General features: G+C 43.6%; 2 protein-coding genes across 3 annotated transcripts in view; both read right to left on the bottom strand.

The window, feature by feature from the left end:
* Positions 1 to 23,407, bottom strand: part of LOC141047089 (uncharacterized) — a 559,273-nt gene that overhangs the window by 299,932 nt on the left and 235,934 nt on the right. The window lies entirely within an intron of this gene.
* Positions 1 to 23,407, bottom strand: part of LOC141047093 (uncharacterized) — a 300,636-nt gene that overhangs the window by 42,245 nt on the left and 234,984 nt on the right. Inside the window, exon 11 of the mRNA XM_073542057.1 lies at positions 17,297 to 18,790. Coding sequence (XP_073398158.1) covers positions 17,297 to 18,790 — 1,494 coding nt within the window. The remainder of the gene's footprint in view (positions 1 to 17,296; positions 18,791 to 23,407) is intronic.

Below are 23,407 nucleotides of genomic sequence, written 5' to 3'. Positions count from 1 at the left end.
GTTTCTTCCTGAAAATGATTGCAATCACAAATTCTTTGGAATTATTATCTTCATTTAATGTGTCTTAAATGAAAAAACACAAAAGAGAATGAAGCAAAAAGCAAAACATTGATCATTTCACACAAAACTCCAAAAATGGGCCAGACAAAAGTATTGGCACCCTCAGCCTATTACTTGTTTGCACAACCGCTGTGGACGCCCCGCCTCCACACACTCTTGAGACGCAGGGTCTGATCCATCAATCAGTATGACCTCACCACAGGATGTGACGTCGTGTCAGGTTAGCTCCACCCCCTTGCATTCGTCTTTTACATGAGACACGGCGCACTGCACTTTATGGGTGCCAGGTATGACATATTATATGGTGCCATGGCGCAGGGTATGATGTGCTATGTGGCGCGGTACGTGACGTCCGGTGGTGGGTGGTCCAGATATGATGCACATATGTGTTAGAGCTGCAGTTTGTTCATTCATTGGTTGTCCATTTTGGTTACGGGGGATTTAAGGATGGCGTGTTTAACACAATGTGCAATGCCCCCCGAGGAAGCCACAGCAAAACGCGCATCGGGGCATTTGCGCTTTGGTAGCACACACATTATGGGTAAGCATTATTGAGGTCTCACAGTGGAATATGGCTATTTACATTTGAGCTATGCGGTTCCCTTATGGGCACACTTTGTGAATGATGATACAAGCTGCATAACGCTCCGCTTTGATAGTTTACATTGAGCTTTTGCACACTATTCCCCTTATATTTACCTTAATGGATATACATTTTGCACTATTTTTTGCTTATTCAGGGTATGATGCACTATGCACTTTTATTGTGATAATTATATGCATATCATGAATAGACAATTCGTTGATCCATAATTAATTTGTGTACCATTGCATATATGGTTATTAAGCTGCCCGCCTGTTCTTGTATTATTCACATTTTATAACTTGTGAACCAATTTTGGTGTTTTTGTATTGTGAAATAAAATTATTTCATTATTTACTTTGGCCTTTTATGGCATATGATTGAGCATTATGAATTACTCTAGGACTCAGAATGACTCTCTAGTAGTCCTTATTGGCATGATTCACATTTAGTGGCCAGTGTCAGGCAGCTGCAGCAAAGGCAAATAAAATAATAGGATGCATTAAAAGAGGCATAGATGCTCATGAGGAGAACATAATTTTACCTCTATATAAGTCACTAGTGCGACCACACTTAGAATACTGTGTACAGTTCTGGTCTCCGGTGTATAAGAAAGACATAGCTGAACTGGAGCGGGTGCAGAGAAGAGCGACCAAGGTTATTAGGGAACTGGGGGGTATGCAATACCAAGACAGGTTATTACACTTGGGGTTATTTAGTTTGGAAAAATGAAGGCTTAGGGGTGATCTTATTACAATGTATAAATATATGCGGGGACAGTACAAAGACCTTTCTAATGATCTTTTTACTCTTAGACCTGTGACGGGGACAAGGGGGCATCCTCTACGTCTGGAGGAAAGAAGGTTAAGACTATGGAACTCTCTGCCATATGATGTTGTAATGAGTGATTCCCTAATAAAATTTAAGAAGGGACTGGATGCCTTTCTTGAAAAGTATAATATTACAGGGTATACACACTAGTTTCCTTAATATTGTGCTGATCCAGGGAGCTAGTCTGATTGCCGTATGTGGAGTCGGGAAAGAATTTTTTTCCCCAATGTGAAGCTTACTGATTGCCACATGGGTTTTTTTTGCCTTCCTCTGGATCAACATGTTAGACAGGTTAGGGGTTGAACTAGATGGACTTAAAGTCTTCCTTCAACCTTAATAACTATGTTACTATGTAATATCCAACATCATATCGTCACAGCCGCCGGACTACTACCTCTAATATTCCACATTATCCCATCAGAGCCATCGGACTACTACCCTTAATATCTCACATCATCCTGTCAGAGCAGCCGGTCTACTACCCCTAATATTCCACATTGTCCCATCAGCCAGAGCCACCGGACTACTACCCCTAATATCCCACATCATCCCATCAGCCTAGCATCAGAACCAGAGTGCTGAATGGAATTGCCCTGACTTCCATACCAATGATCCCTTAATGGAAGCCTGGGGTGAGAATCAGAGCGCTGAAGGAATTACCCTCACTTCTGTTCTGGGAATCCCTTTAAGAGAGGCCTGGGTCAAAACCAAAGTGCTGGATGGATTTGCCCTAACTTCCATACCAATGATCCCTTTAAGAGACCCTGGAGTCAGAACCACAGCGCTGAGTGGAATGGTACTAATTCCATACCGGGGATTCCTTTAAGAGAGGCCTGGGGTCAAAACCAAAGTGCTGGATGGATTTGCCCTAACTTCCATACCAATGATCGCTTTAAGAGAGACCTGGGGTCAGTATCAGAGCGCTGAGGGATTTGCCATAACTTCCATATCGGAGACCCCTTTAAGAGGGAAGATGTGCCTATGGGATGGAGGATGTGTGATGGGTATATGGGCAGGGAGGGGGGGATTCATTTCTGTCATGTGTGCTCTGCTCCTTTCTTGGGGGCAGACAATGGCTGGGAGCTTATGTTCCCGGGGTTGCTAGATTTCTCCCACCCGGTCAGTGTCTGCTGAGGTGTTTTCTTGAGTGGGAAAACTGTTGCTCATAGCAAACAATCACAGCTCAGCTTCTTTTAAACAGCTCTGGTGAAATGAAAGATGCTTTGTGATTGGTTGGGGATACATAAATACATACATTCAATTTTATATACACTGTAAACACGTATTTAGATTCATAGATATGGTGCCTTATGTGCTGCTTAATATTTACAACCCACCACCAGCCAAAGTGGATGTATCCCAGTATCCTGATGCTGAAATGTTATGTATGGGACTTTAATATGGGTCTCAATGTACATTTAGATAGACTGAGTACTGCAAATTCTAGGTCTGGTAATCTGGACAACTGTGATGAGCGTCAGCTTACGCTGAGTCGCTTTTCTTTAGAGAGTGGACCCTCTGGGCCATGGCACCCACCTAGGGCGAGCTGACCTTGTGAGAAGCCACCCCCTATACAGGGAGTGTCAGGGGCAAAACCAAGGGGGTGAGCCACCACGACAGCTGGGACCAGACGACCGGCTCACGGAAGCAAGACAAGACGAGACAAGATGTAAGTTCAAGATAACTTAATTACAGAACAGTTCAGGGTAACAACAGGTGCAAAACGTAAACACACAGGGAACACATAGCAAGGTGCGTGCAGGGCACGTCAAGGTCCAAGACATGGTACATGCAAGATGGTAGGCAAAGGCACGCTGGCATCGGACTCCGGACATCTGGCAACGATCGACATGATCAGGGCATCAGGCTGCGGACATCAACTCCGGACATCAGGCCGCAGTCATCAGGCTTATGATCTCTGGCAGCGATCAGCAGGTTCCGGGCATCCGGCAGGCAAACCAGGGTTCCATGCAAGGAGACAAGACAAGTTAGAGACACGATGCGTGTTAAGGAACACGCCAGGGTCAGGTCCAAGGCAGCGTCCTGCGCATACAGAGAGGCATGCCAGGGTCGGTACAGGGACGGAGGCCTGCGTATGCAGTGGACACGCCAGGGACAGGTACAGGGACGGAAGCCTGCGCGTGTGGAGAGACACGCCAGGGACAGGGATGGAGGCCTGCGCATATAGATAGACACGCCAGGGACAGGGACTGAGGCCTGCGCATGTAGAGAGATACGCCAGGGACAGTTACAGGGACTGAGGCCTGCGTGTGTAGAGAGACACGCCAGGGACAGGTACTAGGACGGAGGCCTGCGCATGCAGGGGACACGCCAGGGACAGGTACAGAGGCCTGCACGTGTAGGGGACACGCCAGGGACAGGTACAGGGACAGAGGCCTGTGCGTGTAGAGAGACACACCAGGGACAGGTACTAGGACGGAGGCCTGCGCGTGTAGGGGCCATGCCAGGGACAAGGATAGGGCCTGTGCATGCAAGAAGGCACGACAGGTTACATGGCAAAACCTGCGCGTACTTTTATAGAAGCACGGGGAGGTATGCCAAGGAGCAGGCGAGGTCCTGCGCGTGCTTTAGAGAGCACAAAGAGCACAGTGCAGAAACAGCGTAAGGTGCAAGGAAGCATGTAGAGGACGGCTGGGGCACTGGCTAGCTGGACGGGCTGCAGCACTGACAGACGGGCAAGACTCCAGCGAACCAGGCTGAGGCATAGCAGGCGACACAGCTGTCACTGACCGACAAGCACAGCTGAGGCACAAGCAGGCGGGCATGGCTAGGGCGGGCACGGCTGAGCCACAATCAGGAGGCTAGGAAGGCCAGGTGCATGCAAAGAGCACACGAAGCAACAAAGCAAGGCAAGACAAGAAACAAGGCAAGGCTAGGCACGGAACACGGAGCGGAACGTAGGCAGAAACACAGAGCCAGGTCAGAGAGAGAACAGAGCTACCAGCGGAGCGTAGGCCGAAGCCCAGAGCCGGGCCAAGGCAGAGCCATGGGACTAGCGTGGAAATGTGCAAGAGAGCATTCTAGGACAGAGTCTAGCAGCATAGCGTAGGCCGAAGCCCAGAGCCGGGCCAAGGGAGAGCCTTGGGACAAGACATAGAAATGTGCAAGAGAGCACCAAAGGGCTGAGTGCGGAAAACCAGGCAGAGACAAGAAACAGGAGAAGTACTACAAGGCTCAGAATAGCAAAGACCAGACATGGCGAAACAGGCTAAGGCAGAGAACAGCGGAAGTACTACAAGGCAAAGCAAAGCAAGGACAAACATGACACAAAAGACAACACAAGACATTGCACAAGAGTCGACACAAGACATGGCACGAGACAAGAGGCAGAGTACAAGCACAGAGCGTGTGCAGAGACGCACGACAGGGCAGAGTACAGGGGCACAGAATACAGGGAGCGACCGAGCAGACCAAGCAGCCATGCAGGGAGGCAACACGGTAATCAGGCCCTGACCATAGGGAGGGGCGGTCTGATATAGGGCATTAGCACCTCCACTTCCGGGTCAGGACCAGGGGAGAACTTCCAGTTCAGTCCTCCAGGAGCACAGAGAGCAGTCACATGACCAGGGATTCCAGACATGCAGAGATGATTGCAGAACCAGACAGTGCTGGAACCTAGGAAAGGTCACATGATCAGGGGTTCCAGACATGCAGAGATGATTACAGAACCAGACAGTGCTGGAACCTAGGAAGGACACATGATCAGGGGTTCTTGGAACACAGAGATGATCACAGCAGGCAGAGCAGAAACGCAGGCATCTTGCAGCCCAACAGTCATGAGGTGAGTGTGCACACTGCTCTAGGGAACATGCAGGATAGCAGACATGAGATGCGTGTGCACACCGCTCCAGGGGTCATGAGGCAAAACAGACATGGCGGACATGACAGACATGGCGAACATGACAACAACACTGCCTTACATACTTTTATAGCGGAGATGGGCTGGATTGATCTGTGGAGGCAGCAACATCTACTCAAGAAAGAGTTTTCTTGTTATACACCAACTGCTCGATGTTTGTCTAGAATAGATCACGTATTTGGGAATAATGCTGTACTTTCAGATTTGAGAAAAATTGAATATCTCCCTAGAGCTGTATCAGACCATGCTCCATTGGTGGTATGCCTTCATGTAGGGGGCCCTAACAGACCCAAGAGGTTCCGCATACATCCGTTTTGGCTATCCCTTATAGGGGAGCATGGTAGAATAACAGATCAATTGGAGGTTTTTATAGCAGATCTTGGTGACTTCCCTGATTGGTGGTGTGGGATACATCCCCTCAGATATGCTTTAAGTGTGTCAGGTCCACAACTTCGTATATTAAAAGGGAGTCTTCTATTGCGGAACAGAAGCTTGCTGAGGAATGTAAGTCGCTGGAGGCTGAGTATGTTAACAATCCCTCTGATAATTCTTTACATAATTGGCGTGGGAAGGGGATGGAGTACCTGACGCACTTACAGGAAAAGGCACAGAGAAAACTTTTTTTACTAAGCAGACTTATTTTGAGCTAGGTAACCAATCAAGTAAATTTCTGGCATACATAGTCCAACAAAATCAAATGTTTCCATCAATTTTGGCCATTAATACAAAGGAGGGCAGCCCGCTGCTTAAATCAGGTCAGATTGCAGGTAGATTTGAAGAATACTTTAGAGAGCTGTATGGCTCCCAGTTAAACCACCCTTTGGAGGAAATTGATGAATATTTAAACAAGATTGAATTTCCCAAGCTCTCTTGTGGAGATCAGGCATTCCTGGATAGGGATATCACCTTGGAAGAAATTTGGGAAGCAGTTATGTCTCTAATGGGAAGGTTCCTGGGCCTGATGGCATGCCCATAGAACTATACAAAAGATATATAGATCAGATAGGCCCAGTGTAACAGGCCAGATTAACCCCCGCGCCCAGAATATACCTGGGGTTAAAGGGGCCTAGGCCAGATTATACCCCTCCGGTCAGAATATACCCCAGCTGCTGTAGATCAGATTTTTCACGCTTTTGAGAACCATCAAAAACGGGGCCCCAGGCAGCAAACAGGGACAGAGACTGCGATCGGGTTCCCAGGCAACACATGTGGGCCCCAGGCAGCGCACGGGGCCCCTGGCAGTGTATGGGGGCCCCAGGCAGTGTGCAGGGTCCAAGGCAATGCACAGGTGCCACAGGCAACGCACGGGGCCCCAGGCAATGCCTAGGGCCGCAGGCAGCACACGGGGCCCCAGGCAGCGTACAGGGCTCCCGGCAGCACACAGGGGGCAGAGACAGCGCAAAGGGCCCCAGACAGCACACAGGGGGGCAGAGACCAGGCGCAAGGGGTGGAGAGAATGTCTATGCCCCCTGTGCGCTGTTTCTGCCCCCCTGCGCACTGTCTGGGACCCCCTGTGCAATGTCTGGGGCCCCTGTATGATATCTGGGGCCCCGTTCTTGAGTATATTAAAGATTAAAGTACAATATATTATAGTATATTAAAGATCAGATTTGACACGTTTATGAGCACCATTGAGTGATGTACTCAAGAATTGCATAATTTTTCAACATTTTATTGTTTCAAACTCTAAACACACAGACTTTTTTTACTTCAACCAGAAAACCTTAACAGTTCATAAAATAATGACTGTTCAGGATATAATAAAAGTCATAACATTCTGAAACTTCAACTTATAAAGATACCTTTACTTGGGGAGATTATTGGTTCCAGAGAGGCTTTCGGCCGATAATTGTACACATAGATGGTGACGGGACAATACAATATAAATGTTCAAAGGTAAACACTGGTAACATTAAAATGATTAGTAAACACGGACAACATTAAAATGATCATGCTTGTTTTCAAGATAAAGTGCATGTTCTGTTGTTGACTAAAGATTGAAGCTTGCGGGATAGGTCAACCAATCCATGGTGTCACTGACTTTTGTGTGGATGACGATGTCACAACTCAACAGATTTGCTGTGGCCATGATTTCTGCATCAGTTGCCCAGACTCCATCATGAGAGATGCCAGAGGTGTTCACATATTCATTCGCATCTTGATGAGAGTAGCCCTGTAGTTTTTTGTACAAGTCAGTTTTCATGTGGTGAATGACTTTAGCTCTGAGAAGGGAGTAGGTTGTCCTCTGTTCCTGTCAGGATGTAGCTGATTGCCCGAAAGTAGCAGTTCCCATCACCTTTGGTTTTATATGTGCGCCGTGGTTGTCCAAGATCTCTTGTGCATCCAAAGTACACAACCTTACTAAACGTAAGGTCAACAGTGGTGGTAAGATACTTCCTTCCTGAACTTGGTAGTGGGTGGAAAGTCTTGGCTTGCTTGTGTTTCTGTGTAGCAGACTCACTGGGACAGTCATCAGGGGACTGGGGTGGTATAGAAGTCTCTTTATCCTGGTAAATCTTAAGGTTACTGGCATGGTAGTTGTTGCTTAGTATCTTGCCAGTCTTATTGTTCTTACGTTTTACTTGTCACTTGGTTAAGGATTCCACAACTAAGTAGCGTCCAACCCAGCGTGGTTCCATCTTTGAAACCATGCGATGAATACGATGTTGATTCTTGATATAAACAATGGTGCCAGCAGTGATTTCTTTGTTGCTGTTGTGTCGGTGATCAAAGGCACACTTTTGGTTTTCCTGAGCTGAATGGATGTTGGTACTTACAGTTGAGTGGATCCTGTTCTGAATGGTTGTAAGAGTATTTAGCACATCAGGGTTGTCATCATCCGAAAGAGACATGACATCCACAGTGTCATTTGATGATGGATTGAGGTCAATAGGAAGCTTAGCCTTTTGTCTATACATGACCTCAAATGGAGTGCACTTGGTTGAGGCATGCACAGATGTGTGATAGGCAAACAAAACACCAGAGATGAACTGGTCCCAGTTGGTTCCTTGGTCATTGACAAGCTTGCTAAGAAATTCTTTGAGAGTTCGATTGTCACGTTTCCGCTGGCCATTTGTTTGTGGGTGGTAGGCAGATGAAATGCGGTGATCTGAAAATTATCCATCAGGTTGTCGATGATTGAGTTCACAAACTCTCTTCCTTGGTCGCTAATCAAAGTGTCCATACAGCCTTAGCGGCAAGTAACGGTGTACAAAAATTTTGCTACTGATATGACACTCTTGTCTGGAACTGCTGTTGCTTCAGTCCACTTCAAGAAATGATCAATGACAGCAAATATATATTTGTTGCCGTTTGGTGTTTCCTGAAGAGGACCGATCATATCAATCCCAACTAAGCTCCATACTTTTCCAGGCACTGGTATACTGTTCAGTGGTGGAGCTTCTTTGCTGATTTTGGGACTTGTGATAATACATTTTTGACAGGCTGTGACATGTTAGAGAACATTGTTTTTCATTCCCTTCCAGTAATAGCGGTCAGAAATTTTGGCAAAAGTTTTATCTCTGCCAAAATGGCCACCAGAAGTTGGGTTGTCGTGACAGGCCTTCAGGATATTTAGTAGCCGGCTTTTAGTGAGATCCTCCTTTTTTCCATTTTAAATACTCCCTTTCTCTCCTCGATATGGCTTAGATGTTTGTCTAAACTGGGACTTGGCATTTAAACGTTTCTCTGCAGGTAGATCGTAGATCCACTGGGGGTACTTTTGATCTGTTGCAGTGTAGAATCTCAAAAGCTGATCATACAGTTGGTCTTCCATTGTTGTCAAAATTGGAAAACTTATTTTTTTGGTTGGAGGTGTTCCAAGTTCACTTTATATACCTTATCAGGATAGAATAGGAACTCACACTGGAGAACTTAAAGTGCATATCATAGAGAGCAGGGAGAAACATACATAACAGGTTACAACACATGACATTAGCTATGCACTGATGGAACTGCACCATCTACTGTCAGTTCAATGTAATTGCCTCCAACACAAGATGTAAGTCTAGACCACCCGTTCCCATGTACTAGATTTGCTGCTGATTTTCCACAGGGAAAAAATCAGCAGCCATTCTGCATCAAAATCCGTATCCCAATGATGTGGATATTTTGTGCAGAATCACAGCAGATTTCTCCGTGTCACATGGAAGAAAAAAAAATAAGTAAAAATATAATTACAGCTCTGGCAAAAATTTAGTGACCACCACATCAAAACCCTGTCACGGGCATCCCAATCTCCAGACCTGAACCCCATTGAAAACCTCTGGAATGTAAACAAGAGGATGATGGATAGTCACAAGCCATCAAACAAAGAAGAACTGCTTAAATTTTTGCGCCAGGAGCAGTGTGAAAGACTGGTGGAAAGCATGCCAAGACGCATGAAAGCTGTGATTAAAAATCCTGGGTATTCCACAAAATATTGATTTCTGAACTCTTCCTGAGTTAAAACATTATTGTTGTTTCTAAATGATTATGAACTTGTTTTCTTAGCAATATTTGAGGTCTGAAAGCACTGCATTTTTTGTTCTTTTGACCATTTATCATTTTCTGAAAATAAATACAAAATGTATTGCTTGGAATTTCGGAGACATGTTGTCAGAAGTTTATAGAATAAAAGAACAATTTACATTTTACTCAAAAATATAAAGAGAAAAATCAGACAAACTGAAAATTTTAAAGTGGTCTCTTAATTTTTGCCAGCGCTGAATATATAAAATTATCCCTCAATTAGAAGATTCACTGACAAGAGGATAAAACTAAACTTTATTAATTCCAAATGTAAAACTATGCCCATAATTCACCCTGAAGGTTAGTCAGAAGGTAACCATTACTGACTACCACAATTTTTGTTCTTGATTTCTTTTAGTGTTTCTTAAAGCCAGAAAGTTGCCATTTGAAATGACTTTAGTTTGTGCCATGTCTGTGATCTGCTTTTTTTCTACAAAATTAAACAATAGAATGAACATTCTCCAAGGCCGGTGATTCCATAATTTTTGCCAGGGGTTTTATATAGTTTGAAGTCTGGGATCTGCCTGTATATGGCTAGTTTTCTGACTGTTTTGGATAACATGATTTTAGGTTTTTTTGTCTAGTCTACCTTGAATATAGGTCAATATTAAATAAAGTCTCCTGACGAGTCGCCTTTGGTGAGGACGATGAAACCCGTAGAAATAAGAGGCTTGGAGAGTGAGTGTGTATAAGTCACCGCACCCTATATACCGAGATGTGGGGTATATGTTTTTTCTATTAGTCACCTTCTGACTAACCTTCAGGGGTGAATTATGGGCATAGTTTTACATTTGGAATAATAAAGTTTAGTTTTATCCTCTTGTCAGTGAATCTTCTAATTGAGGGATAATTTTATATATACAGCTCTGGCAAAAATTAAGAGACCACTTTTTAGTTTTCATATTTTTTTCCAACATGTTTTATTGATTTAAAGAGCATTACAATAAACGATAATCATGCAAGTCTTGAAGTAACAAGCTATTTGACAGGTGTAAAACTCACAATATTGGTTTAAAGAGCATTACCAAAAAGTAAGTCATACAGGTTTGAAGGAATCAAGCTTATTTGATGCTTGTTTGACAGGCATAATACTCAAATGTCCCCCACCTCCCTTAACCCTCCCATCCCCCCAACATATAAACCCCTTAAACGACTCTGCATTTGATTAACGATCAACAAGCTCAAGAAATAGGATTATGGCCGCTAATTTTCTGAAGAAGATTCTACTGGGCGTTGTCAAAATGTGTCCTTAGTTTGTCCCTGGTGTCTTGAGACAGTGATGGGATGAACAATGACCATGTACTTAAACACTTCCCAGTCAATTTCTCTTTATTTATTAGGGTTTTTAACCAGTCCATTCAAAAAATATACATTATTTTGGTGTATATGAGAGACTTGGGTGGTGGCAATGGATTTAGCCAGTGCTGCAAAATACTTTTCCTGGTAGCTGAGGCCCATATTATACACATGGCCTAAAGATGTTTTGGGAATTTGTGTTGAGAGCTGTCTAAATTATTAAATATTGCCCATTGCGGCGTCAAAGGAAACAATAACTCACCAAGATCCTGCAGTTCGGTGTGGATAGACTGCCATATTTTTTGTACTTTGGGACATCCCCACATGTGAGGAAATATGTCTGTGTTTCCTGTCTTGCATTTGGATAATATGAATGTGCCCACTGGATACATCCTAGACTTAATGTGTGGAGTAATAAAGACATGTCTGCATAGCTACTGGAGGGAATCACCAACTGTGATGTTCTGTATATCATTAGCCCATTGTGCTGGGCCTGTCTTTTTGCCCTCCCATAACCATTGCTTACGCAACAATGTGTAGATACTGCTTGTCGAGGCTATTTGCAACCTGGCGGTCTTAAGGAAGCCATCCAAAACGATCCCCTTCTATCTCCAACCCTAGTTGCTATACTTTTCGAAGTTAAGCTCTTTGCTTGAAGAAAAAGGAAGGGCTTGTTTACAAATGTTGGGAAACGTTGTGCTGCTATGTCAAATGTAAGCGTGGAGAATCTATCAACTAATAGGTCAGCTGCCAAGATGCAACCCTGCCCAGCTAGCTCAATTGAAGATAAGGGTGGTTTACCTCCCATAAAGCCCGGGTTACCCTGAAAGGGCACAAAAGGAAAGACATCACTTCTCAAATGACATAGTCTCCTGCTTTTCTTCCATGTCTGTATAGTTTGCCATAAGGTGAGGTGGTTTCTTATGTCTGCAATAAGGTCATCGTTGGCCATATGTAGTAATGCTGGTAAGGAGACATGATGGCTTAATTGTTGGTCTAAAAGTACATTTGCGAGATGTGAGTTAAGGGGGTTTTACACTAAGCAATATCGCTAGCAATATCGCTAAAACGTCACTGGTTTTGTGACGTTATAGCGATATTGCTAGTGATATCGCTATGTGTGATACTTACCAGCGACCGGCTCCCCCGCTGTCCATCGCTGATCGCGCGAGAATGTCCGGCTCCATTTCTCGTCGGGCGCTTACTGCTGAGACTTCCTGCTGTGACGACGAGCGACGCTGGACGCGGGCGGGAGGACGCCAGGATCGCTGCGTGTGAATGGTAAGTATCGTGCGCTGCGTCGCTGCTGCATCGCTGTGAGGTCTTTCTGTATGAAAGCTCACTAGCGATCATTTAGCGATGCACCAGCGATCCTGACCGGGTGGGATCGCTGGTCGGATCGCTGGTGCATCGCTAAATGTAAAAGGGCCTTTACCTCTTAACCAATCAATGGTGTATCTGAGATTTGCTGCTAGATTGTACTTTCCAATGTCTGGGAAATTGATGCCACCTTCCTCCTTTGGGGCTTGTAGTTTGATTAGACCCCAATATCAGGTTGGGGATTATTTTTTGCACTCTATTTGCTAGTATTTTAGTGGAAATTTTAAAGTTGGAGTTTAAAAGCAAGATTGGTCTATATCCTTCCACTAGTAAAGGATCTTTGCCCGGTTTGGGGAGCACTGTTATGTTTGCTTCATTGAAACGGTCCAGGAGCTGCCCCGATTGAACCAACTGATTGAAGACTTCACAAAGATGTGTCCCTATACTTCCCAATATTTTGTAAAATTCATTGCTATACCCATCAGGGCCAGGAGATTAGAGAGGTTCAAGGAGCTGATAGTTTGGATGACTTCTGAAGGGAATATAGGAGCGTTAAGGATTTCCCTATGTTCCTCTGTTAGTAAAGGTTCCACTTCTATTTGCATACAGTTTAGAATATCATCCCCCACTCTTTTCTCCGCTTGTACAGGGAGCCAAAAAATGATCAAAATTCCTCTACAATCTCGTCATTCTCTGTCAACACTCTGCTCTCTTTGGTCTGAATTTTGTGAATCCTTGTGGCCTTTCTGTATGGTCTAGTAAGAGACAAGTAATTTGCCAGGTTTATTGCCCCATTTAAAAAATGTTTGCTTTTGGAGATCAATACTATAAGTTGCCCATTCATGAGCTAGTGCATCGGCTAATTCCTTTGCCTCGATATATTGTTTTTTCGTGAAGGGTGAATTATTAAGTTTAAAATTTTTATGTTAAAGCCCTCTGCACTGCCAGAGTCCGCTCCTGCAATTATTTTTTTATGATAAAGTATATACGCAATTATTTGCCCTCTCAACACTGCTTTAGAGGTATCCTAGAAAAGATTTGGTGTTTCATAGTGTATTTGGTTATCAGATTTGTACGTATCCCATGAGAATTGTATGAATTTTTTTAAAATAATCTGAGTGATATAAGTATGATGGAAACTTCCATTTCCTATGAAAATAGACTGAGTTAGTTAGTTTTAGGCTGAACGTTATCGGTGCATGATCTGAGATATGCACATCCAGAATTTTGGTATGTGTGATTCTTGGCATGAGTGAGGGGACCAACAACCAGTAATCAATTCTAGCATGGGAGTGGTGAACATGTGAATAGTGAGAGTCATCTCTCAACAGGGTGTTGCACTCTCCAGACATCCAACAATCCCAGATGATCAAAAAAAGATTGTATTAGTCTCCCTTGCGTAGGTATAGGAGGAGATTGAGAATTAGATCTATCCATCTCGATGTCATGCACCTCATTAAAATCGCCACCCACAATCATATGGGAGGTGTCCCAACCCCCGATCTGTTTTAGCACATTAGCCTGTAAGAGCGGATCCAACGAATTTTACGCATAAATATAAATAACACTGTAGGTCGTCCCCTCTATAACCAGCTTAGCGCAGACAAACCTCCCTGAAGGATTTTCTACCACAGCCACTATCTCGTGGCAATATTCCTGTTTATCATAATAGCGACACCCCTCTGTTTTTTAGTAAAAGAAGCTTCTGCACATAACAAAGTTTTGGCTGGAAAACATCGGATGGTTGCCCTTCACCCAGTGTGTCTCCTGCAAAAGTACAATATGAAAATTTTCTCGATGCAATTTAAATTTTTTTTCCTTTTGACCAGGAATTTAGGCCATTGACATTCCAGGAACACCAAAGGAGAGATGTCACCGTGGACATTTTGTGCCTATTGATATCTACCATTAACCCACTCAAGTGCGCGAAATATGATTAGATGTAACCGTTACATAATAATGGAATCCCTGCCCATCCCAGCGAGTAGGCATTAGAATCCCTGGATTGTTGATTACCTGAAGTCGAATGCAGAGACCCTCTCCTGAAAAAACCTCCCCCTCCTGTAAAATTTGTAACTGTGTGCCATATTCAACAATTCCCTTAAAACCGCATCCTAACGTTAGACGCAGAAGTAAAAATACATCAAAAAACAACAACATAACAAATAGATGTCAGTAGACCTCACTTTATGTGATTCATGGTGTTGCCACTGAGTAAGCCACTCTGGATCTTGCTCACGGTGGCTGGAAAGTTTCCCGGACAACATCCAGAGCCATCACCGGGTCATCAATAGCCCAGCTTTTGCCAGGTAGGTTAAAGCGCAGTATCATAGGATATTGTAGGCTGAACCTGATGTTTTTGTCAGCCAGCAACTTACACACCGGGTTGAAGGCCTGCGTCTGGTCATCACCACGGCTGAATAGTCCTGAAACATCAGAACTTTGTGCCCTTTGTAGGATAGGTGCGCTTTCTTCCTGTAAGCAGTGAGTAAACAAATTTTGTCTTGAAAGTCAAGGATCTTGAATATCACTGGTCTGGGTGTCGTTGGCTTTTCCCTTCTGTGGGCCTACTCTATGTGCTCTCTCAACCGCCATTGAACCCGATGTTAGGTGAATGTCCAAGGCTTCCAGCAGCCACTCAGATGTAAATTTTAGCAATTTAGAGAGATGTATGGACTCCGATAGTCCTATCAGTTTCAAGCTATTGCATCTAGATCATTTTTCTAAATCGTCCACTTTGGATTGAAGCTATGTGATGATTTTTTCTTTTCCCTTTAGATGTTCTGCTATTTCCCTGGTAACATCCTCCAAATCAAAGATACGTTGTTTGGCCTCATCCAGGCAAGTGCCCTGACTATTAACTTTATAGAGTCTATTGAGGTTTGAAGAGTGGCAAATCTAGAATCTATTTCGGGCATAAGGCTTCCATGATGGCATCCACTATTGAATGAGAAGTCTTGCTACTGGTATCAGAGGCAGACTTAGGCGAGGATGAGTCTTGTTGGTTTTGAGACGAGGCCCGACCTCCTTTAGTTTGTTTGCCCACAAATTTATCCATACCCAGTGGCAATGGTGAAAAGATAGAAGGCGGTGAAGTCTCAGTTAAGAAATGTTACATTAGAATCTGCTGTGTAGCATGTAACTCCTATAGAATATTAATCTCTTGCTGCTGACCTTTATTTATAGAGGTTAAATAACTTTGAAAGTCAGAGAGGACTAATATAAACCTCTAAGTTGTAAACAAATTAATGTGTCACTGAGTGAGGACTTCGCCTGGTTAAACCGCTGCCAAGGGGTTAATAAAATTAATATCAACTGTCCTCTAGGTCCTGTATTATGTCTGGTCTGAGGTAATCCCCTTGTGACTTCTTAGGCTGATTTATTTAAGCTCTGTAGAGGGGCCTCAGGAGTTAATCCCCTATCAGATAGACCTTGAGTGCTTTATTGCTTCTGTCACCTCTGAGGGATGGTCAGCAACTTAAAACAATGCAGATCATAGCCAGCATGTAGTGCAGAGATGCTGCTGAGTGCTGTGAGTGGCGGGGAGATGGCATTTGTTGTAGTTAACCCTTCCGCTATTGCCACTGCACTCACCGACTCCAGTCCCAGATGCAATAACGGCCAGATCTTCAGGGCCTCACTGTTTGTTTTTTCCCTCGGCGGGTGGTCACTTGTTATCTCGGGACCGCTTCCCTGTCTTCTAATCTAGGAGCAAGAGGATCAAGTGCTAGAGTGTCCCCCTATATCCACCGCTCGCACACAGCAGGTATCAGGCTGCACGGCGTCTCCTGTGCCCGAGGAGCCTAGATATCAGGATCCTGACAGCGCCGGCATACAGCCTCCGCTGAGCAGGGACTCATCCGCACTGTAGGAACCCCTGGAGACCAGGATAGCCAGAAAGTATAGGTGCACAAGACCTTAGTGATGAAGTTTAGCAAGCTGGCACGGGACCTACAGTCATGTGACTGCAAGGGGGCGGGGCTTAGCGTCCTGCTTTCAGAGAAGACACAAAACTCAGAGTCGGGCAAAACTGAGGTCATTCACAGTACGGACAGCAAGGTACAGGAGGGGTAAACAGACGGGAGGTCAGACAAAGCCAAAGGTCATACACAAGAGGGTGACGCGGTACCATGGGGACGAGCAGAGAGAAGTCGGGTCACAAGCAGAGAGTCATACACGAGAGGTAGCGCAGTACAAGAGGGACAGGTAAAACTCGTAACAGGGACAGAACCGGATCAACCAAACAAGAAAGATATCAGGCACAAGGCACACGTACGCACAAGGTCAACTAACTCAGCCGAGGGCAGGAGTATAACTGACACTGGACCTAGGTCCAGTGAGCATTAAATAGCCGCCCTCTGCCAGGGAGAGGCGGAACAATTAACCCCCAATCAGACCAGGACGGGCCAATGCGAAACCCCGTCCTGGATCGTGACACTAGAGAGAGGCAGACCCGACAGACGAGCCCCCAGTTCAGGTATTCCCCCCGCTGATTAACGCCGTTTCTCCACTCACAAACGAAGAGATGGCAACGGTTAAGAGTAGGCCAGCAGGGAGGTCTGCTAAAAGCGGCCATTCCTTGGCTCCGCCTCCCGGAAGTCCTTTAGTTTTAATTTTATCCTTTTGTCAGCAAATGTGAGGAATGACAAGAGACAACCCTTTTATTTAGATCCAATTTTGCTTAAAACTATTCCAACATTATGAACATAAATAAGGCTTCTCCCCTATGTGACATCGCTGATGTTTATTTACAGCTGATTTCCAAGTAAAATATTTCCCACATTAAGAAAATGAAAAAGGCTTCACTTCTGTGTGACTAATCTGATGTCTAAAAAGAATCGATTTCTGGTTAAAACATTTCCCACATTCTGAACAGGAAAAAGGCTTCTCCTCTGCGTGAGTTCTATGGTGTTTAACAAGATGTTCTTTCCGGTTAAAACATTTCCCACATTCTGAACAGGAGAAAGGCTTCTCCCCTGTGTGACTGCTCTGATGTCTAATAATTTGTGCTTTCTGGTTAAAACATTTCCCACATTCTGAACAGGAAAAAGGCTTCTCCCCAGTGTGAGTTATTTGGTGTGTAACAAGAGTCAGTCTGTGACTAAAACATTTCCCACATTCTGAACAGGAAAACGGCTTCTCCCCTGTGTGAGTTCTCTGGTGACTAACAAGATCTGATTTCTGTTTAAAACATTTCCCACATTCTGAACATGAAAAAGGCTTCTCCTCTGTGTGAGTTCTCTGGTGACTAACAAGATGCTGTTTCCGGTGAAAACATTTCCCACATTCTGAACAGGAAAAAGGCTTCTCCCCTGTGTGAGTTCTCTGGTGACTAACAAGATCTGATTTCTTTTTAAAACATTTCCCACATTCTGAACATAAAAAAGGCTTCTCCTCTGTGTGCGTTCTCTGGTGATTAACAAGATGCTCGTTCCGGGTAAAACATTTCCCACATTCTGAACATGAAAAAGGCTTCTCCTCTGTGTGCGTTCTCTGGTGATTAACAAGATGCTCTTTCCGGTTAAAACATTTCCCACATTCTGAACAGGAAAAAGGCTTCTCCCCTGTGTGAATTCTCTGGTGAGTAACAAAATGTGATTTCTGTGAAAAATATTTCCCACATTCTGAACAGGAAAAAAGCTTCTCCCCAGTGTGAGTTATTTGGTGTGTAACAAGAGACAGTTTCTGACTAAAACATTTCCCACATTCTGAACATGAAAAAGGCTTCTCCCCTGTGTGAATTCTCTGGTGAACAACAAAATTTGATTTCTGTGCAAAATATTTCCCACATTCTGAACATGAAAAAGGCTTCTCCTCTGTGTGAGTTCTCTGGTGACTAACAAGATGCGCTTTCCGGTTAAAACATTTACCACATTCTGAACAGGAAAAAGGTTTGTCCCCTGTGTGAGTTCTCTGGTGACTAACAAGTTCTGATTTCTGCTTAAAACATTTCCCGCATTCTGAACAGGAAAAAGGTTTCTCCCCTGTGTGAGCTCTCTGGTGTCTAGCAAGATTTGATTTATATTTAAAACGTTTCCCACATTCTGAACATGAAAATGACTTATTTGCTTTAGGAGCAGTTTGCTTTTTAATGCCTCTTTTGTGACTTTGATTTTCCTTAGTAGTCAGTAATGAATCAGAAGATGGGACCTGTTTCATAGGATCAGATGACAGATCTTTGCTGTTAATGGATGATGGCATATCTGGAGTAATAGCATTCACTTCATTTATATCTTGTAGGATCTCAAGATCATCCAATTTAAAAATTGAAGATGTCAGCTGTCCCTCTGATCTCCTGGTACAGTCATCTGCTAAGATAAAAAAAAATATAATTTTTTAATAAAATATCCTTGCGTTTTATATTTTTGAAAATTTCTACATAAACTGTCCATAAAATAGCAAGCTATGTAAAAAACATTATTTACCAAGACAATGACAGTTCACAGTCTAATAGAAAACCTTATAGGATGAACCAGTAGTGCATGGTGTTCAACTGTTTGGTTTCTTTTTATTCGATATTTGGGAGGCAAGAGTGAACAATGTTATGTAGGAGAACATAATACCAATTCTCATCTCACAAAAAACAAGTCCCCACTCAGGTCCATCACCTGTCAATAGAAAATCAGAGGTTCCCACACTATTAGTGGCTCAAAGGCTGTTGAAAAGCAACAAGGTTTCTGTAAAGCAATCCAGCAATATCCGCTCTCACTTCTGAGCCTTGCAGTGTGCTCAGTCATCATTTAGGATCCCTGTATTTAGCAATATTATAGTAAGAAGAATCCACTTAATTTACGGTGTGTGTCTCCTGGAGCACAATCCGGGCACTATGTGTTAAGTAATAAAATGGCAAATGTGTAATTTTCACTCTCCAGCATCCACTACGTGCTATCTTCCGGAAAGTGGCTGTGGAGTCAAAATATTCACTCTTCCTACACTCGTGATCAAAATTGTTGGTACCCCTCATTTAATGACAGAAAATCCCTCAATGGTCACAGAAATAACTTGAATCTGACAAAAGTAATAATAAATAAAGGACAAGTGTATATTCCAAACAGTGCTCAGAAATAGGAGGAAAGGTGTCCTCCTGCAGGATTTTGTGGTAAGTATACAACAATACTAACGCTAGAAGTAAAACTCCACTGCGAGAAGGTGTCCGTAATTTCACAAAAGTAGCAGTGTACTCCTGAAATAAATGTCAAAATACCACCACATGAATAAAGATGTTAATGCGTATGCGTGTAGTTATACACAGAAGCTACAACTACTACTTTGGGTATAGGTTGCTAGAAAAGCTGGGTGCACTGATCCTGCTAACGTCAGGAAAGCTGGGTGCACTGTGTCCAGAGCCGCAGTGTACTTATACAATACATGTACCAGACTGCCGCCACATGTGTATTAATGCTATTGCATATAATTAACCCTCCTTCAGGCGCAATAGATCTGACAGGCACACAGTAATTAGTTTCACTTCTCTCTCCTTGCCCACTTATCAGAAAACCCCACCCCTCCTAGTTATCTCCTGACTCTACAGGCTCTGTGAAACCTGATATCACAGTGACTCAGCAGACCTTCTAGTGAGCAGATATCAACACTTTGGCTTCTCAGGCACATTGCGCCTGATTTCAACACAAATTGAAAGGTTAGTATTTTCTTTTTTTATTCATCACGATTGTGTATTTAGCTTGTTTTATGAAGGATTAATGCTAAGTTAGTGTACATAAGTACTGTTTTCTTAGACAAAAGGAGGGTGGCTTCTAAGGCACATTGCGCCCTAACACATACTCTTTCTCTCTTGCTTCAGATTTTCTGCTGCAATGGCCAGAAAACAGTATGATTCATCTAAACCCCTTCATTTAGAAGAAATGAAGATTTTTTTGTTAGAAGATGATGAGGAAGAACCAGCAGTAACTGAGGATTTAGAGGAATCTAGTGACATTTCATCTGAAGATGAGGCAGCAGAATGTAACACTGATTCTGGAACAGAGCAGGATGGTGATGACACTGATACAGAGGAAACAGACACAGATCTAGCTTATTATTTGGGCAAAGATAAAAATACAAAGGACGTCCCAAGGACGTTCCAGAACAAACACCGACTCTACCACCTTCTAAAAGACGCAGTTGTACTACCTGCTCATTTGTATCTGGTTTCAGAAGGCTTTCTAAATATGACTGCAAAATATGTAAAGAATCAATCTGCCTTTCCCATGCAACTTTCGTCTGCCAGCCTTGCTTTTCTAAGTGTACCTGTGCTGCTTCTGCTGCAATTGAAACCACTGAAGATGAGTAGAAAATAATTAAGTAACATCTAAGTGCAATATCCTGTAAGTTTTTTTCCATAATTTTATATTTAAGCAATAGTTAAGTAAAGATAACTGGAGCCTATTTGGCGGTACTACCGAAAAGTGGTACTTTTAGTTTTAATAAGTTTATGGTTAATAAATGTTTTTTTTTGCATCTGATTTGGTGTAATCTCTTTTAATACATTCCTATGAAGGTCACTGACTACTTCTATAGTCCTGAAATTGAAATATGTAGCTACTATAGGTGGTTTTCTGACCTGTGCTTGTCAGGCACATTGCGCATGAACTGAGGAGAATCTATATTGCGCCTGATGGAGGGTTAAACATAGAGGCTCAAACTATTACCTTGGGTTTTGGTAGCTGGTAGCTAGAAGAGCTGGGTACACTAATCTTGCTATGTTAGGAAAGCTGGGTGCACTGTGTCCTGCCTGTGTCATGGAAGGGTGGCGCTATTTGTCTGTAGTGGGCACGGAGGTGTCCATAAATGTCAGAATTGAGACACACGCAGCGCCAGTGGGAGCAGTCCGATGTTTCATCGCGTGGAGACCGACACCAGAGACACGCGGCAATGCTGTAGAAGCTTTCCGGCCTGAAGGGAGTGGGTTGAGTTTGTTTATAATATATCAGGTGGCTGATAAAAAGTAACTAGATTCTGTGAGCTCCTAGCACTGACCTCCATAAGTCCCTATGTATCAGCACATAACTAAGGATTTCAGAGGCTTCATGGGGCTAAGTATGTGCAATAATAGTGTACACCAGGTGCTGCCCCGGCCGGTGGCAGGTCTATGGAATATTATTGCCAAGTGACCCAAGCTGTATAACCGCGTATAATAGGATTTAGGTCAGGGCTCATAGAAGGCCACTTCAGAATAGTCCAATGTTTTCCTCTTAGCCATTCTTGGGTGGTTTTAGCTGTGTGTTTTGGGTCATTATCCTGTTGCAAGACCCATGACCTGTGACTGTGACCAAGCTTTCTGACACTGAGTGGCACATTTACCTCTAGAATCCCTTGATAATCTTGAGATTTCATTGTACCCTGCACAGATTCTAGACACCCTGTGCCAGATATGCAGCAAAGCAGCCCCAGAACATAATAGAGTCTCCTCCATGTTTCACAGTAGGGACAGTGTTCTTTTCTTGATATGCTTCATTAATCTGACTGTGAACATAGAGCTGAGGTGCCTTGCCAAAAAGTTCCATTTTTGCCTCATCTGTCCAAAGGACAGTCTCTCAGAAGCTTTATGGCTTGTCAACATGTAGTTTGGCAAATTCCAGTCTGGCTTTTTTATGATTTTTTTTCAACAATGGTGTCCTCCTTGGTTGTCTCCCATGAAGTCCACTTTGGCTCATATAACTACGAATGGCGCAATCTTACACTGATGTTCATTGAGCTTGAAGTTCACCTTTAATCTCCTTAGAAGTTTTTCTGGGCTCTTTATTTACCATTCATATTATCCACCTCTTAGATTTGTCATCAATTTTCCTCCTGCGGCCACGTCCAGAGAGGTTGGCTACAGTCCCGTGAAGCTTAAATTTCGGAATAATATGTGCAACTGTAGTCACAGGAACATCAAGCTGCTTGGAGATGGTCTTATAACTTTTATCTTTAACATGTTTGTCTATAATTTTCTTTCTAATCTCCTGAGAAAACTCTTTCCTTCTCTTCCTCTTGTCCATGTTGAGTGTGATACACACCATATCACCAAACAGCACAGTGAGTAGCCCTATATACAGGCCCACTTACTGATTCCAAGATTGTAGACCTGTCATAAGCCAATATAGATCCATATGTACTAAGAGCATCACAAAGCCCCACCCACAACCCCGCCCCAGAGCACGAGAATCTCATTAACTGGAAGCTACAAATAAAGATTAAACAACAACCACAAAACAGATTTCATCACCAGGTATCAATGTAATCAGTATAATGGTGCTGACCTGATACTGTTTGCAGATAACGATGCACAATGCTGCTGGCAGGTTCATTTTAAATTTAGATCTTAGGCATTTGGAAGAGGCGATGGAGAGCTTTTTTTTAAGACTATCAGGGAGTTACAGACTCACATAAGTGAGGCCGATCCCACCACAATCAAACTATCATACAGAATGAACATGTACAAAAAGATATAGAATAAAAATTATGTGACATCTGCAACAACAATGTATGTGCGAGGGGAGAACTCCAACATTAAAGCAGACTTGCACTCATTTATGGTGGACCATTGGCGCTACTATGAGTCATGACCAGAAGAGTAGAGAAAGTATTAGCACCCCTAATTTCAGGAGATATTGTGCAGTAATCCAAAGTCCTTAGGATCAAAAACATAATGGAATTTATGATGTGGAGTGAATCTGTGGTGCCCCTGAGGGTATAGTCGCCACAGAGGTACGGCACCTCAGCTAGAGGTGTGATACTCCACTCTCAGGTAAGGAGGGGGCACTATCCAGAACCCACACACTTACATCCAACACTGTACCTCTCAGGGCCCGGGAGGAGCTAGGTAGCATGTGTGGGTGGAGAAAGTAGAAAGGGAAGAGTCACAGGGAGTTGTCATAGAAACAGGAGTCAGTTGGAAGGAAGTAGACAGTTGGTGCCGGGGACAGAAGGAGAGAAGAGCACATCCC

The sequence above is a fragment of the Dendrobates tinctorius genome, unplaced genomic scaffold (assembly GCF_039654945.1).
Source record: "Dendrobates tinctorius isolate UK_male_01 unplaced genomic scaffold, ASM3965494v1 ptg000126l, whole genome shotgun sequence".
NCBI classification, from domain to species: Eukaryota; Metazoa; Chordata; class Amphibia; order Anura; family Dendrobatidae; genus Dendrobates; species Dendrobates tinctorius.
The sequence above is the reverse complement of the archived record's forward strand: the minus strand, read 5'-3'. Positions and strand labels throughout refer to the sequence as shown.